Here is a 14,488-nt window from a genome sequence, read left to right on the forward strand (position 1 = left end):
GGTGCAGACGCTGCACACTTGCCGGTTCTCCCAGGGGACTCAATCTAAGTGTCAAGAAGATGCAGCAAGGCATGAGTTGATAAGAATTGGAGAGAATTCTTGGGGCTCTATTTAGACGCTTAACATGTAAAACTCAACTGGCCAAAACAAAATCAAGTGAAGTCTGCTAGGTCACTGGCTCAGTGGTATCCATTGACTGCCTTGAAGGTACATGAATGGGAGTCAAATGGCCCTGCCTGTAGAAGAGGGGAGAGGGTCATCTAAGTTGAGGTAGGTCCTGCATTTTGAAGTGCTGCAGGTCAGGTGCTGCCGATTGCAGACATGAGTGTTAGGATCCAGAAAGGGAAAGGGGAATGAGAAGTAGGTGCCTACCCCAAATATAGAGGGACTATGAACAATGTATATGTTCTCACTGGGGAAAGTCTGGTATTGGGCTCTGCAAGGACTGCTTGGCATCTCCAAGACTACTTGTCTTGTGTACAGTACATTGGCTGAAATCCTGGCTGCTTGAGAAGTCTTCCTGCCTTCCACTGCAGTCCTGAAGTAGTGGAAAGGAAAGCAGCTATTCCATGCGTACAAGATAGCTGCTTTCCTTCTACCCCATTTTTTGCTCTTGTACTGCTACTGCAGCAGGAAGAATCCTGCCCAGCATGGCTGGGGTAAAGGCACTAATCTGGTCTTTCCACTAGTGGTACTGCTGCATGTTGCAAAATCTGGCCTTAGACACAAACATCAATGGCATTGCTCCCTAATTTGGTGCCACTTGTGACTTGGGGGTGGTCTTTGTCTTTTCTGACAGAGTGAGCAGTTGTCATGGTATGGTACCTCCTTCTGACAAGCCTCCTGTGCTGTGGTCCATTGGGGTTCTGGTGTAAGCCAAAAACTTCTGGGTTTGGTCTCTTTAATGGTTGGAGTCTCCTCCCACATAGTCCCTGCTGACAGTGACAGCACATGATCAATAACTCCTGCTCCAGCTGTCACTGCTGCCTGTAAGGCTTGCAGTTTCCATACTGGAAAAGGCCTTTCCTAAAGAGCCTAATCAATATGCTGCTGTGAGGTCTGTTCTCGTTTGCTATATATAATCTGGACACACACAAACTACGTGAGTGAGCGTGTGTAGAGGGGGGGGAGAGGATGTGCCAGTCCTCTGCTCTTGCTGGCTGGGAGACAGACACAGCTACCACTTACTTTGCTCCCTCTCCTGCAGCTGCTGCTCAAGGCTTGTGGCCACATCCTTTCCCTGCTCTATTAGCACTCTGCATGGGGACCTGCTCTGGGACTCCAGGGGAGACGAATTTCTGCTGGGTCACTTCTAGGGTTCGATGGAGCGCCTGTGACTCTCTCTTCTGTGCACTTTCTGCTGTTGGTAGGTAACCCGCTTTTGGAGCCACGCAGGTGGGAGGATGTCGAGCACGGCTCCATCAAAGAAGCCTTACCGCAAGGCGCCCCCGCAGCATCGCGAGATCCGCCATGAGGTACCCATCATTCGTGATGACCAGGATGGAGTGATCTTGGCTGAGCAGAGTCAGGTAACAGCTTGCCGGGTGGCAAAGGGCTTAACACCATTGCACCAGAAAACAGGGTTTAGTTACACCAAGGCAGGCCAGCTCAAGCAGGCAGAGGGGTTTGAGGTTTGCAACCTGAACTTCTCCTCATCGTGGTCCCTGGAGTCCAGCAGTGAGAAGGAAGTGACAGGGTGCAGAGCAGAGTTGAACATCAAAAGCCAGACTGTCTCGCCAGCACTTCCACGTGGTGGGAAGATGGGGCAGCGAAGTGGGAAGCGGTGCCCAAACCGCAGTCATGGGCACCTTAGCAAATTTATGAGCCGTAGCATGGAGACAGTTGTGGTGTCTGGAGATGAAAGACACCATCCCACTTGCTCTTTCAAGAGCAGAAGCCTGGAACGCTCACTTATGTTTAAAGAGCCTCCTGAAGTCCTGACACCGAGGAAGTTTCGGGTCTCCTCTACACACCTGCCTCTCAAAGGGATCCTGAAGCAGACCAACATGACAGGCCCATGCCCTGAGAACTTACGCAAGTCCCGCTCAGTAGAGACACTCTCCCATGGCCGTGGCTCACGCAAGTACAGTGATCCTCAGGTCTGCCTCAGCCATAGGGAGAAGCGCTCACTGGAGCACAGCAGCAGCAGTGCCGCTGACTCTGTCAAGCGCAGGGAGAAGATCACAGAGGAAAAGCTGCAGTTCTCCAAATTCCTGGATGAGATTACGCAGCGGGTGCTGAGTCCCATCCGCTTGCGCTCACTGGGAGAGACCAGAGGAGCAGAACAAGACCAGAACTCTCCCCTTTTCCCCAGAAGCTCTGTGCCAGAAGGCAAAGGGGAAGGTCACCTGCAAGGGGTCAAAACCAAGCGTGCAGCTGAAAGAACCCCCTGCCCAAGCAGAAGAAAACCAGAAAAGAAATGTGAGGGGCTGGGAATGGCTTCATGCCAGAGAAAGTGTGCCGAGGAGGCTGAGAGAGCTTCCAGACTAAGAAAGAAACCTGTCCCTGGGAGGAAGGACAGTAAGGAAAAACTCCTTTCCTTGGAGAGAAGGGTAGTAGATCTGTGTCGGTACGAGCTGCAGCAGCTGGCAGACCAGGGACTGGCAGGGACATCCTCTGGGCAGCAGCACTCACTGTCTTCATGGAAAAGCAGTGCAGAGGGCAGAAGGGATGAAAGCAATCCCTGTTCACGGCTGTTACAGCCACACCATCTGTGTGCTAAACTCGGGCAGAAGCGTGCAGTGGAGCCGAACTACTCAGAGAAAGGATCCTTCTCCACTCCAACACGCTGGTGTCAGGAGGAGGGGCCTACCCCATCTAGACCCTCCCCTTCCTTCAGTCTGGCACTAAACAAGGTAGGTGCCAGGGCCACTGGCTCACAGACAGGGGTCTCACAAAGGCCAAAGCTCCCACCTGGATCTCATCTAGTCTGTAATGCCAGTGGGGAGAGTGAGAGCAGGCCCTCAGACCTCATGTTGTGGGTGCTTACTCACCAGAAGCTGCTCTCTTGTGTGTGCTGCTCATGGCTGTGCTCCAAGTTGGGTATGTCTTCCTGGGAGGAACCAGCTTCTCTTTTGGCCTAGGAGTTAGGAAGGCAGGAGCTGGTGCTGTTCCCCCCACTGCAGACTTTCCAGGTGTTTGCAGGTTGGAAGCCCTCCAGGCTGCAAGGTAGCAAGTGTGTGCAGCAGGCAGGCAGTTCTGTTGTCAGGGGATGGTGGGATCCTCCTGGTGCTTTTTGTGTTCCCTGTGCCTGACTGTCTTGGGGTGCTGGATCTTTGTATGATGGCTGTTTCAGGTCTTTGTAAGCCTTCTCTTTTTCTCCAGCCTACTTTGGGGCCATCACCTCATTTTAATAGGAATTGCATTATACCCTTTGCCTAATCACTAGCATCTGCTGTGTGTGTATTTGTATGGGTAGGGGAGGCAGTCGCTAGATAATTCTGCATGAATTAACAAGTTGCCACGTGGGGTTAGGATGTAAGAAAAGAATGGATTGATGCTTTCTTTGCCTTTAAGGACAGGAAGCTGTATGCAGGTGGTAAGGACCATTCTTTTAAGTGTGACTTGATGAAGGAAGCAGTTCCATGATGTCTTAGGGCCAGGACCGGCATTTACCTTCTGCAATATTGCTAGCAACTCAACAACCTCATCCACAACTGTCTGTGGCACAGCCTCTCAGCACAGAGCTGGCTGTGACACTTAATGAACAATCTGAAGTGTGGCAGTACTTTGGCTTTGTGCAGTGCTGTTGGTACCAAGCACCAAAAATAGTCTATGGGCAGCTTGGACTTTGTGAGAATGGTCACAGTCTTGGACTTTCACAGAAAATATGGTTGCTTCTAGTGCTAATTAAATCTCTCCTAGCTGTGCTGGCAGGCAGCAGCCATCTCATGGGTTAAAACAGAGAGCGCAAAGGAAGTGAGAATAGCTGAGCCGTGTGCTCTTGTCACTGTGCTGTGTCTCCTTGTTCTGCAGGTCCCTGCTCCAGCCATCTCTGGGGATCTTACCCAGAACGTTAATTACTTTCACAGACTTTTCTGACCCTTGGTGTTTCTTCTGCTATCCCAGAATAGTTACAGTGGCTGGTTTCAGGTCTGCAGAAAGAAACCCTTTTAACAGCACAATTTGGGTGGTAGAAGTGGTAGGCACACTTCTCAGCTCCCAAATGATTCTTTCTCATTCTTTTTGTGGGGCTTCAAGGGTGTTGCAATTGCTGTGGTGACAATTTAATTCTCAGTGTATACTGGCCTGTGAGACTCCTGCTACCCACTAACTGTGGATGTGGAGGAAGCTGAAACTCCAGCTAAGGTGATGGTGTTACAAGAGATTTTGAGATTGCACTGTGGGAGACTAAAGTTACCTGACTTGTGTGGTGGTTTCTAGTCTAGCTCTTCTACCCTGAACCAGAATACATAGTCTGTCTTGGTATCAGACAGCTGAGCGGTGTGTACAGATCCTAGGAGCTCTAAGCTTGCCTAGCATGACCTGCCAGATCAGGTGAGGAAAAGGCACAGTTAGGGTCTAGCAGTCAAGAATCCGCCCTTTAGTACAGTGTGAGAGACCAACTCCTCCTCTGAAAGAATCTCACAGCTGTTTTCTTCCCCATACAGGAACCCTTGACGGATGCAGAAAGGATGAAGTAAGTGTCCTGCTCCCCTTTTATGCCTGTCATACTGCAACTGTGTGGGTGCTGATTCCTCACATCCTGCCTGTGCCACCTGCACAGTGAAGCTGACTGGCCCTGCAGGCTCCTCTCAGATCGCCAGTCTTCTTGAGGCCATGTGGGCAGAGCTTTAGTCTGTGCCTTGCCACCTCTGCCTTGCATGTCACTCCCCCTGGAGGGGGCGGAAACATAGACCCTCAGTCCAGGTGCAGGCAGAGGAGTTGGCGGGTGTGAAAGAAAGTAGGAGATGAAGACTTTAACGCTGGTGGAGAGAGGAGTGCCTTTTTTAACCCTTCTTGTTGCCATTATTTTGGTGTGAGCCACCAGAAACAATACACAGAGACCTGCTGCTGACTGAGGGTGAGAGCTGAGCCCTTTGCTGGTGGTGATGTGGGGCACAGACAGCTGCTAGCACTGAGCTCCAAGCCATAGTGAGGAGCAAGCTTGCACTGCCAGAGAGAAGCCATGCTTCTGCGTTTCTCTGAGCAACTGAGCACAAAGGAATGAAAAACAACAGGAAATCCTTCTGACCACTAGGCATGTCTTGGCTGAGGAGGAACAGAGCAGTTTGTGGTGGAATGGGGTTGACTGGCAGCTGTGATCACATCAGTATAGGCACCTCACCACCTCGGCTTCTGGGCTTAAGGCTGTATGAGTCCTCTCTCCACAATAGGTTAAAGGTGTGATGGCTTTTGAACCATTTCAGGGGACGAGAAAATGATTTTACTTTTTTTTGCCTTCAACTCTTCTAACCTGGTCTGGGATAAATTATTGAGGGGGTTTCATTCACCAGTGAGGGACACTGGAGCTGTGCAGCTTGTTTGGCTAGTGGGCTTTATCCAAGCGCTGTAACCCGAGAGGGAGCTGGGAGCCATGGCTGGCCAGCTGGCATGTGCTGCTTTGCCCCTGCTCCGAGAGAGTTTAGGAGAGTCTCCCTCTCCTTGCCAGTGATGCACTATTCACTGCGTGTGCTGGAGTCTCCTGCCAGTTCAGTTCCCAACTTGTTGGGGCTCCTGTGTGGGGCCCTGGGCCCTAGAGCAGGGCAGCGGGGTGGGTGGGGGTACTGGTGTGGAGTACCCCTTGTGCACTCAGTGGTACCTTGTTCCTGTGTGCCACAGGCTACTGCAGCATGAGAATGAAGAGCTGCGCCGACGGCTGACATATGTGACTAACAAAATGGAGGCGATGGAGAGGGAGCTGGAGTCAGGTCAGGACTACCTGGAGATGGAGCTGGGCCAGAACCGCGAGGAGCTGGAGAAATTCAAGGACAAATTCCGTAGGTATGGAAAAAAAAATGAAAGAGGTAGAGCCAGAGAGATCCTTCCCACCAGGCACTTGCTCAACTGGTGTGAGCAGGCTGTGCCCTGTTGTGGAAATCAAAAGCATGCTGCATCCTCAGAAAGGTACACCCCAGGACTGTAGGGGAATTAGAGATTCTGCAGCCATTACTTCCTCCAGGGTAGTGTAGCAATGCGGCCAGCATGATGAGCTGACAACAACAGGGAATTCTTCGTCTATTGGATATTGGACAGGATCCAGCTTGGATGATTACCCCACTTGTGCAAAAGGAGCGACTGATGGCTGCAAGAAAATACATTACCACTTTACCTGAAAAGCACCTCAGTTAAAGGTCTAGTCTCTGGTCACATGCTTATACATGACATAGTTCAGAGGAGACCTCCAAAGTCATTCACACCCTCCCCTGTAAGATCCTTTCACCCAGGAAACCTCATCTGGCCTCCAGTAGCTTGGGATCTGAAGGCCATTATGTGGCAGAGGTGAGGCATAGTTAATACACGTGGTTGGCTTAGCGAATGCCAGTCTTTCTGGAGTTGTGGAGTTGGTTTGCTTGGCAGCTATGAAGGGGACTTGAGTAGGTGCCTAAGATCCATTCCGCTGTATGTCTTGTTTCTGTAGGTTGCAGAACAGCTACACTGCTTCCCAGAGAACCAACCAAGACCTGGAGGAGAAATTGCATGCCCTGGTAAGTGCCCTATTAAGTCACTACAGAGAGGAGGTGGAAGTGACTTGGGTGTTAGGTCCAGATGCAGGAAGGGGCTCTGGCTTTACCTAGCAGATGTAGCAGTGGGTGGGGGGTGAGATTCTGGCCATGACCATCTACTCCCCGTTCCGGCTGGTGTCATGAACTGATTTCTTGGTTTACTGAGCCCCTACTTGGTTATTATGCATGTGAGCTTTGGTTCCCCACAACATAATTGCATGGTATTCCGTCATGTTGCTTCAGTCCCTCTCAGAAGGCCAGGGTTGTGTCAGCCAGTCTTGGGGTGGCCATCCTGGGAGGACGGGGACAGTCAGAGCAGAGCCAATGTGCGTGTATGTCTGTTGTGTGCATTCATAACACTCATGGCTGTTTCTTTTCTCTCCCTCTCCCTCTTTCTCTCTTTCTCCTCCCCACGCTGCCGCTGGCACACGCTGGGCGCACTCACCTCTCAGGCCTCTCTCAGCCAAAGCTGGATTTTTGCAGTTGCGTCTTTTCGTTTGTGTGTTTTTTCTTTTTCCTCTTTACATGTCTCAGCCTGTTGGTTTCATTGTCAGTCCCACATACACCATCCCAGATGGAGGGGCCCCAGCCCTCGTCCAGCCAAGGGCTCACCTGGTATCCAGCAGCTGCCCGCAGATGCAGCAGGTCCTAGCTTGCAGTGCTCCATCTCAAGAGCATTTGACTCTGAGCCAGCTGGAGCACGGTGTGCTGGGAAGCGGTGCCCATAAGCTGTGGCACTGCACAAGATGTGGATGGCTGTGAGCCTCGTTTTCTCCCTTTCCTTCCCCTTCTGGGCTGTGAGCAGGCAAGTCGAACAGCTGAGATGCTGATTGCCTCCATGTAGTCCAGGATGAGATTATTTTGGTTCTAGCACTTGAGTTTCTTGGGTTAATATTCATTGTGCTGGTGCCTGAAGAGACTGCCTGTGTGGGAAGCATTGTCCTCCCCTACTGCCCTGTGTGTCACTGTGATGTACCCCTGATGCATGACTGGGCCCTGGTGGTCACAGCCTCAGAGCACCCTTGGGCAGTGTTGGAAGAACTTCTGGAGAAGGGGCTGGCTTGGTTGTTCTGAGCTGTTGCCACTCTCTGCTGTTATGTCTGGGTCTCTGTCAGCCCTGTACCTGAGCTGTTAGGGAGCCTGAGGAGGCAAGATTCTCTGCTTTAGAGAGGGCATTACCTAAGCTCCATATGAAGCTACACAGGTACTTTTTCTTACTAGAGCAAGGCTTAAACTCTTTCAAGATGGTACCCTTTCCCTGCCAAACAAGCTTTTTTGTCCATTCAGCATTGACTGCTGGACCTTTATGGGCCATATTCTCATTCTGTTGCCCCAGAGAAGAGGGCTGGGTATCACAAGCTCAGAGGTCTTTGCTGCCAGTGGCAGGATAGGGTTGACTGCTCAAAACCACTAGCTCTCCACCAGGCATTGTGTGAACAAGGGCAGAGAGGAAACATGGTTGTGCTGCAGAAGAGATACTGCATTAAGGAGGTTCAAACTCAGCCTGTTGTCTCTGTAACTAGCAGAGTGGCTGGCTCGGTTTGGCCTTTGGAGTCCCTCCCTTGGTGAAGAGCCAGGCTGTCCCCCCTGCCTGTCTGTCTGGAAGTTTTTGTATCCCAGCATTGTGCTATGCTTGGGCTGAGGTGGGTGGTGAAGCCAGATTCTTCTGTTCTGGAGAGATTCACACTTGGTGTTCTTGCATCCCAGATTAAAAAGGCAGAGATGGACCGCAAGACGCTGGACTGGGAGATTGTAGAGCTCACTAATAAATTGCTTGATGCCAAAACCACCATCAATAAGCTGGAGGAACTCAATGTAAGTAACCCTCAGTAAGTTTGCAGATGGGACACCAAGTTAGGCAGGAGTGTTGATCTACTTGAGAATAGGAATGCTCTGCAGAGGGATCTGGACAGACTGGATTGATGGGCTGAGGCCAGTTGCATGAGGTTCAACAAGGCTGAGTGCTGGGTCCTGCACTTGGATCACAACAGCCCCATGCAACCCTACAGGCTTGGGAAAGAGTGACTGGAAAGCTGCCTGGTGGAAAAGGACCTGGGGGTATGGGTCGACAGCTGGCTGCATATGAGACAGCAGTGTGCTCAGGTCGCTAAGGCAGCCAACAACATCCTGGCTTGTATCAGAAATAGTGTGGCCAGCAGGGCTAGAGAAATGATTGTGTCTGTGTACTCAGCACTGGTGAGGCCGCACCTTAAGTTCTGTGTTCAGTTTTGGGGCCCTTACTACAGGAGGGACATTGAGGTGCTGGAGCATGCCCAGAGAAGGGCAGTGAAGCTGGTGAGGGGTCTAGAGCACAAGTCTCACAAAGAGCAGCTGAGGGAGCTGGTGGTGTTTAGCCTGGAGAAAAGGAGGCTGAGGGGAGACCCTCTTGCTCTCTACCTGAAAGAAGGTTGTAGCGAGGTGTAGGTGGGTCTCTTCTCTCAAGTAACAAATGATAGGACAAGAGGAAGTGGCCTCAAGTTGTGCCAGGGGAGGTTTAGATTAGGAAAAATTTCTTCATTGAAAGGGTTATCAAGCATTGGAAAAGGCTGCCCAGGGGAGTGGTTGAGTCACCATTCCTGGAGGTATTTAAAAGACATGTAGATGTAGTGCTGAGAGACATGGTTTAGTGGTAACTTGACAGTGCTAGGTTAACGGTTGGACTTGATGATCTTAAAGGTCTCTTCCAACCAAAACAATTCTAAGTGTCAGTCTGCAGATGGCTGTGGAAGTGTGTGAGGTCTGGTCTTTTTCTCTTGTGTAAAGGAGCACATTTCAGTGGGTATGAAAGTGTGAGCGCTGCACACAACAGTAGGGACAAACAGAAAAGGGTCTGAGGGGTTGTGCAAGGAAGAACTGATCTTCAAGTTTGATGTATTTGTTCTTCTGAGCTTAGGGTTTGACCCGAGTCCAGGCAGTACCAATGGAGGCATCATTTACTCTAGAGCTGGGAGGGAGCTGATGCCTTTTCTACACCATTAACATACAAGTTCCTGGATCCTGGTGCTTGTTTCTATAACTGCTCTCAACTCCCTCCGGTCTGTCTGTCTGCAGAATGCCTAACATCAGGCAGTGTCATCAAGCATGGCTGAGAGCTCTGGGATGGGTTAGCAAATCTGGTGGGACTTTTGGAGAGTATTAAAATCCCCAGAGGGAAACAGTGTTCATACACTGCCAGAGTATATGCCTGGAGCAAGGGCTGGAGTTGAAAGGGACACCTTTGCTGAGTAGTAAGAAAAGAACACAGATGTGTAGAGAGGAGGGAATGGCAAGTGCCCTCATCAGCAATTCATCAGATGCCTCCTCCTGCTTCTGTGCAAGCAGCATCTGGTCAGGTTTTTGGGTAGGAGATCGGGCCAGTCTGACACTGTTGCACACCTGTGCCTTTTCTTGCAGGAGCGCTATCGACAGGACTGTAACCTTGCAGTGCAGCTGCTCAAGTGTAACAAGTCCCACTTCAGAAACCACAAGTTTGCTGATGTGAGTAGCTCTCCTGCTGAGATGGGGGAGAAGGGCTCAGGGTCTCTGCCTGCATCTTGCTTTCTCCACAGGGCTGTTGGCTTCTCATCCTTCAGCCTCACATAGAGGTGTGGGGGGGGCTCCTATTCCCACTCCCACTGAGAAGGCAGCACAGAGCCTCTGCCAGCTCCTCTTTCACACCAGCTCCATTTCACAGTCCAGCCAGGAGCTGTTATAAAAAGCACAATAACCTTGAATTTGATAGCCTGCTGGGTGCGTGCTGGGAGCTGGCAGGAGGACAGACCTCTCTCTTAATGTGCTCTGTCCTCTTCCCTTCCTCACCTGGCCACATGGAAGGGTCACGCTGCCTGATAAGAAGTCAAGCAGCAGTAGTCTGGCCCTGCTTCACATCTTACTCTGAGGAGAAATGTGGGAGGCAGCATTCAGGGTGTCTTTTAGGCCTCCTGAATGGGAGAAGTTGGTACCAACTCATACTCCCCCTTGTGGGGTCTGTTCAGCTCATCCTGTGCTCAGGATGAGCAAAGACAAGAGTTTAGGCCTTTCACATTAGTAGCATCACTTCTTCAGTTGGAAGTATCGTTCAGGCCCTTACCCCAGCTCTCTCTTTGCCGTACGCCTAGTGTCCATCCCTCTTTATGTTCCTCTCGGCAAAATCATGTGCTTGTCTTTTTTAACTTAGCAGGTGACCAATATGTCACCCTCTCCCTCCCCCATTGTGGCTCAAATTAGCACTCTTGAGGTCAGTGTATCAGTTACTGCTGGGGTAACCTTGACCTCTCTCCCAGCTGTCTCCCCTCCCTGGAGCTTTGAATTCTGCCCCCCAGAGCACTGCATCACACGTGGCTGCCACTGGAGGGGCATTGGTGCTGAGCAGCTGTGCAGACAGTCTGCCTCAAAGCCAGCTGTTGTCATGCAGTGTGCCCTCTGTCCCCAGCTTTGGACGAAGTTTCCTTCTGGCTGTGATGGGACAGACCTTGCTGTGCCACTGAGTGGCTTGTGGAGTTCTTCTCTCCACTTCATGCTCTGCATGGGTGTGGTGACCAAAGCAAGGGCAGCTCAGCAGGGTGGTGGGGAGAGCAGTAGCACCCATTTGCATGACAAGGGGCAGCCCTTACCCCCTGTTGAGACCCCAGCCCTGCAGCTTTGGTAATAAACCCCATATTTGTTTCTCTAAAATTAAGAGAGCGAGGAAGTGGGATGAGGTGGTGGAGTTGGTGGGAATAAGGGAAGGCATCGATTCTGGTCTGCAGGCAGGCTGCCAAGGTGGCATGGCTGCAATTACCGCATTCGGGGAGCACTGTGAATCCCAGCTCTGGGGGCTGTTGAGTCACTTCAGTGCAACCACCGGCTGATTTTCCACAGATCAATAGACCCCTTCTGAGCATGTGCTGGCTGGACCTTGTCTCTGTGCTCACAGGCATGGGGGACTGAGCCCACGTGCTGTCTTCTCTTGTTCTCTCTGGAAACTGGGGCCTGTGAACCATGAAGAAAAACATGGCTGGTGTGACAGCTCACGTGGGGCAGGTTTGCTTTGAAAGAGATACCTTCCCTAAAGCAACGTACGCGAATGTTAGGGTCAAGATAAGGAGTACAAAGCACATTTGAAAATTGGTTGGAAAGGGCAGATTATTTAAAACTTAATGACTTGCATGGCAGCCCCCTTCTAACCTCATTTTCCTTCTCCTTAGCTTCCCTATGAGCTGCAGGACATGGTCAATAAGCATTTGCACAGCACTCAGGAGTCCTCAGGCCCTGGTCAAGAGGCAACCCACACATTGGCTCCATCTGATGTTGTGCCCACCTCAGTCATTGCCAGAGTCTTGGAGAAACCAGAATCCCTGGTTCTGAATTCAGCCAAGTCTAGCAGCAGCAGCTGTCCCATGGCTGAGGATGTCTTTGTGCATGTGGACATGAGTGGAGCCCCTCCTGATGCCTGCAACAGCGCAGGGCAGATGGGGAAGGAGGGAGGAGATGCGGGGAAACAGCAGAATGGTGGCTGCAAGCCACAGAGCAGTGTGGAAAGCGTGTCAGAGGAGGTGCCTGCCTTTGAGAAGCTAAGCCCATACCCTACACCCTCCCCTCCCCATCCTATATACCCTGGGCGCAAAGTGATTGAGTTCTCTGAGGACAAGGTGAGGATCCCAAAGAACAGCCCCCTGCCCAACTGTACATATGCTACGCGCCAGGCCATCTCCCTCAGCCTGGTACAGAGCGAAGATGAGAGCTGCGACAGGCACCGGACACTCCCCAACAGCCCTGCTTCAGAAGGGCGCCGTTCGGCCTCCAGCTGTTCCTGTCAGCAGTCCCCCAAAGCAGCCAGGGCTCACGGCTCTTCTCAGAGCAGCCCATTCAGCAGCCCTCCCCAAATCCCGAGCGCCTTCGCCAGCTCTGCCAGCTCTGAGGAGGACCTGCTGGCCAACTGGCAGCGGATGTTTGTGGACAAGGCACCCCCCACCTCAGAGCGGGTGCTGATGAACCGCACAGCCTTCAGCCGTGACACAGCCCCTGAGCTCCAGAAGAGGTTCAGCCGCTCCATGCAGGAGCTGGGTAGGGCAGCCTCGGGTTACTCGGATGGTGAGGAGTCTGCGCAGAGCTGCAGCTGGACCGTGAGCCGGGACTCGAGTGTGGACACAGACAGCACTGAGTCCAGAGCCCGCAGGAGCCATTTCTCCTCAGACTATGGGACAGATTTCTCTCAAGATGAAGCCCAGAAGCTGTTGCAGGGAAGTGGAGAAGGCACTGCTGAGCCTGGCAGCCCTTCACCAGAGAAGCACAAGGACTATGTGGACCTTGGCTTGCCTGAGAGCCCAGGTGAGGAGAGAGAAATGTTGCTCCAGGGAAGCAGGGAGAGCAACCAAGGAGGCGCCCAAGAGGAAAGTGGAGAAGGCAGAGTCAAACCTCCCTTCAGTCGGCCACACCGCAGCCCCAAGAGGATGGGGGTCCACCACTTACATCGCAAGGACAGTCTGACACAGGCCCAGGAGCAGGGCAATCTCCTCAGCTGAGGCAAGGCAAGAAGCAGCCACACACTGCAGAGCTATGGGCTGCCTCCATCTGTCCACCTTCTGAGGGAGAAAACTCCCTCGGTACCCTCCTCCTGGGGGGGTGCTCTGCTCTGAAATTTTATATTTATTCTCTTTTTTTGCTACCTGGAAGAGCTGAGGTCTCCCTTCCCTGGCACCTCAGACCCACAGTACTAGCACACACAGTGTGCAGAAGCACACCCACTGCCCTGGCACACTTACATCTCTCTTCACAGCCTCACACTGGTGCCTGTACCGGAGCTTGTTCTTGGTACCCGTCGTCCTGGTGCCTGTGCCTCTTTATGTTCGCATCTTCCTACCCCCTTCCCACTCAGGTACCTGGGGCCCCGGGTGCTCTCATGCTGGTTGCCCGCAGCTGCTCTGCTCTCTTTTAACTTGTGCCAACAGGGCAGAGTGCCTGTGTGGTGGTGTCTGATTCCCTGGGAGCCCACAGGGGCCGTGAGTGGGGCACAAGGACTCTCCCAGCGGATGGCTGTGGGCCCTTGGGGATATGCTGGGACTGATGGTGTCTCATTTTCCTGCTGGGTTTTGTTTTCCTCAGCTGCCCTCTGGATGCTTCTCCAGAATCTGCCTCTGTAGGTCCCCATTGCTTGGCTCCTGCACCGGGCTCAGCCCCTGACCTCCACTGTGGCCCGTACACGGATGCTGGAGCTGTGGCGTGGGGTGTGGGTGCTGTCTGCCGAGGCGGTTCGGGGAGGCACTGCCTGCAAGGCGCTGGGGTTTGTGTTCGTGTGTCTCCTCCCTCACACCTCTTCCCCTGCTCTCTTGTGCTGTTGTTTTGTTTTGAACGGTGCTGATGCTTTGCTCTTGGGTGGGCTTCTTTCTTCTTTCCAAGCCTTTGGTTTTGGGGTGTATTGTTTTTTCTTTCTCCCCGCCCTGCATAAACAGACACAGCCGTTGGCGGACGGTCGACACCTGCATTGAGGGTGTGTTGAGTAGGCTCAGCTCTCAGAGCTGTGTTTCCCTCTGATCCTGGCCTCTAGAAACCCCTCCAGACTCGAGAACAAAGTCTTGCCCTGGGCAAGCAAGCCATGAAGGACGCTACTGGGCTTTTCTAGGCAGGGCTTGGTGCAGGGCCAGCGGGGACGTGAGGGCAGCGTGTTGAGGAGCTGCTCCCTGCAGATGCACTACCTCATGGCTGGGCAGCAGCCCTTTGCCAGGGTCTCCTCGCATGCCCCCTTCTCTGGGGGGGGCTCCAGGCTGGCTCTGGTGCCTCTCTGGGGCCTCCACTTCTGGGTAGGGCCTCTCTGTGCATTTTTCCTAGTGTAGTGTGATATTGCGTGACTTTTCTTCGCAGTCTTG

The 14,488-nt window shown here is 52.4% G+C and overlaps 1 protein-coding gene across 1 annotated transcript; it reads left to right on the forward strand.

The window, feature by feature from the left end:
* Positions 1-1,403: 1,403 nt before the first annotated feature.
* Positions 1,404-13,147, forward strand: TJAP1 (tight junction associated protein 1). The gene is made up of 8 exons (XM_074168731.1): positions 1,404-1,529; positions 4,611-4,639; positions 5,782-5,943; positions 6,581-6,647; positions 7,118-7,147; positions 8,373-8,480; positions 10,059-10,142; positions 11,831-13,147. Exons 1-8 carry the CDS (start codon positions 1,404-1,406, stop codon positions 13,145-13,147), a joined length of 1,923 nt encoding a protein of 640 aa, XP_074024832.1.
* The last annotated feature ends 1,341 nt before the right edge of the window (positions 13,148-14,488 follow it).

Source organism: Numenius arquata, chromosome 2, assembly GCF_964106895.1.
Source record: "Numenius arquata chromosome 2, bNumArq3.hap1.1, whole genome shotgun sequence".
Lineage (NCBI taxonomy): Eukaryota > Metazoa > Chordata > Aves > Charadriiformes > Scolopacidae > Numenius > Numenius arquata.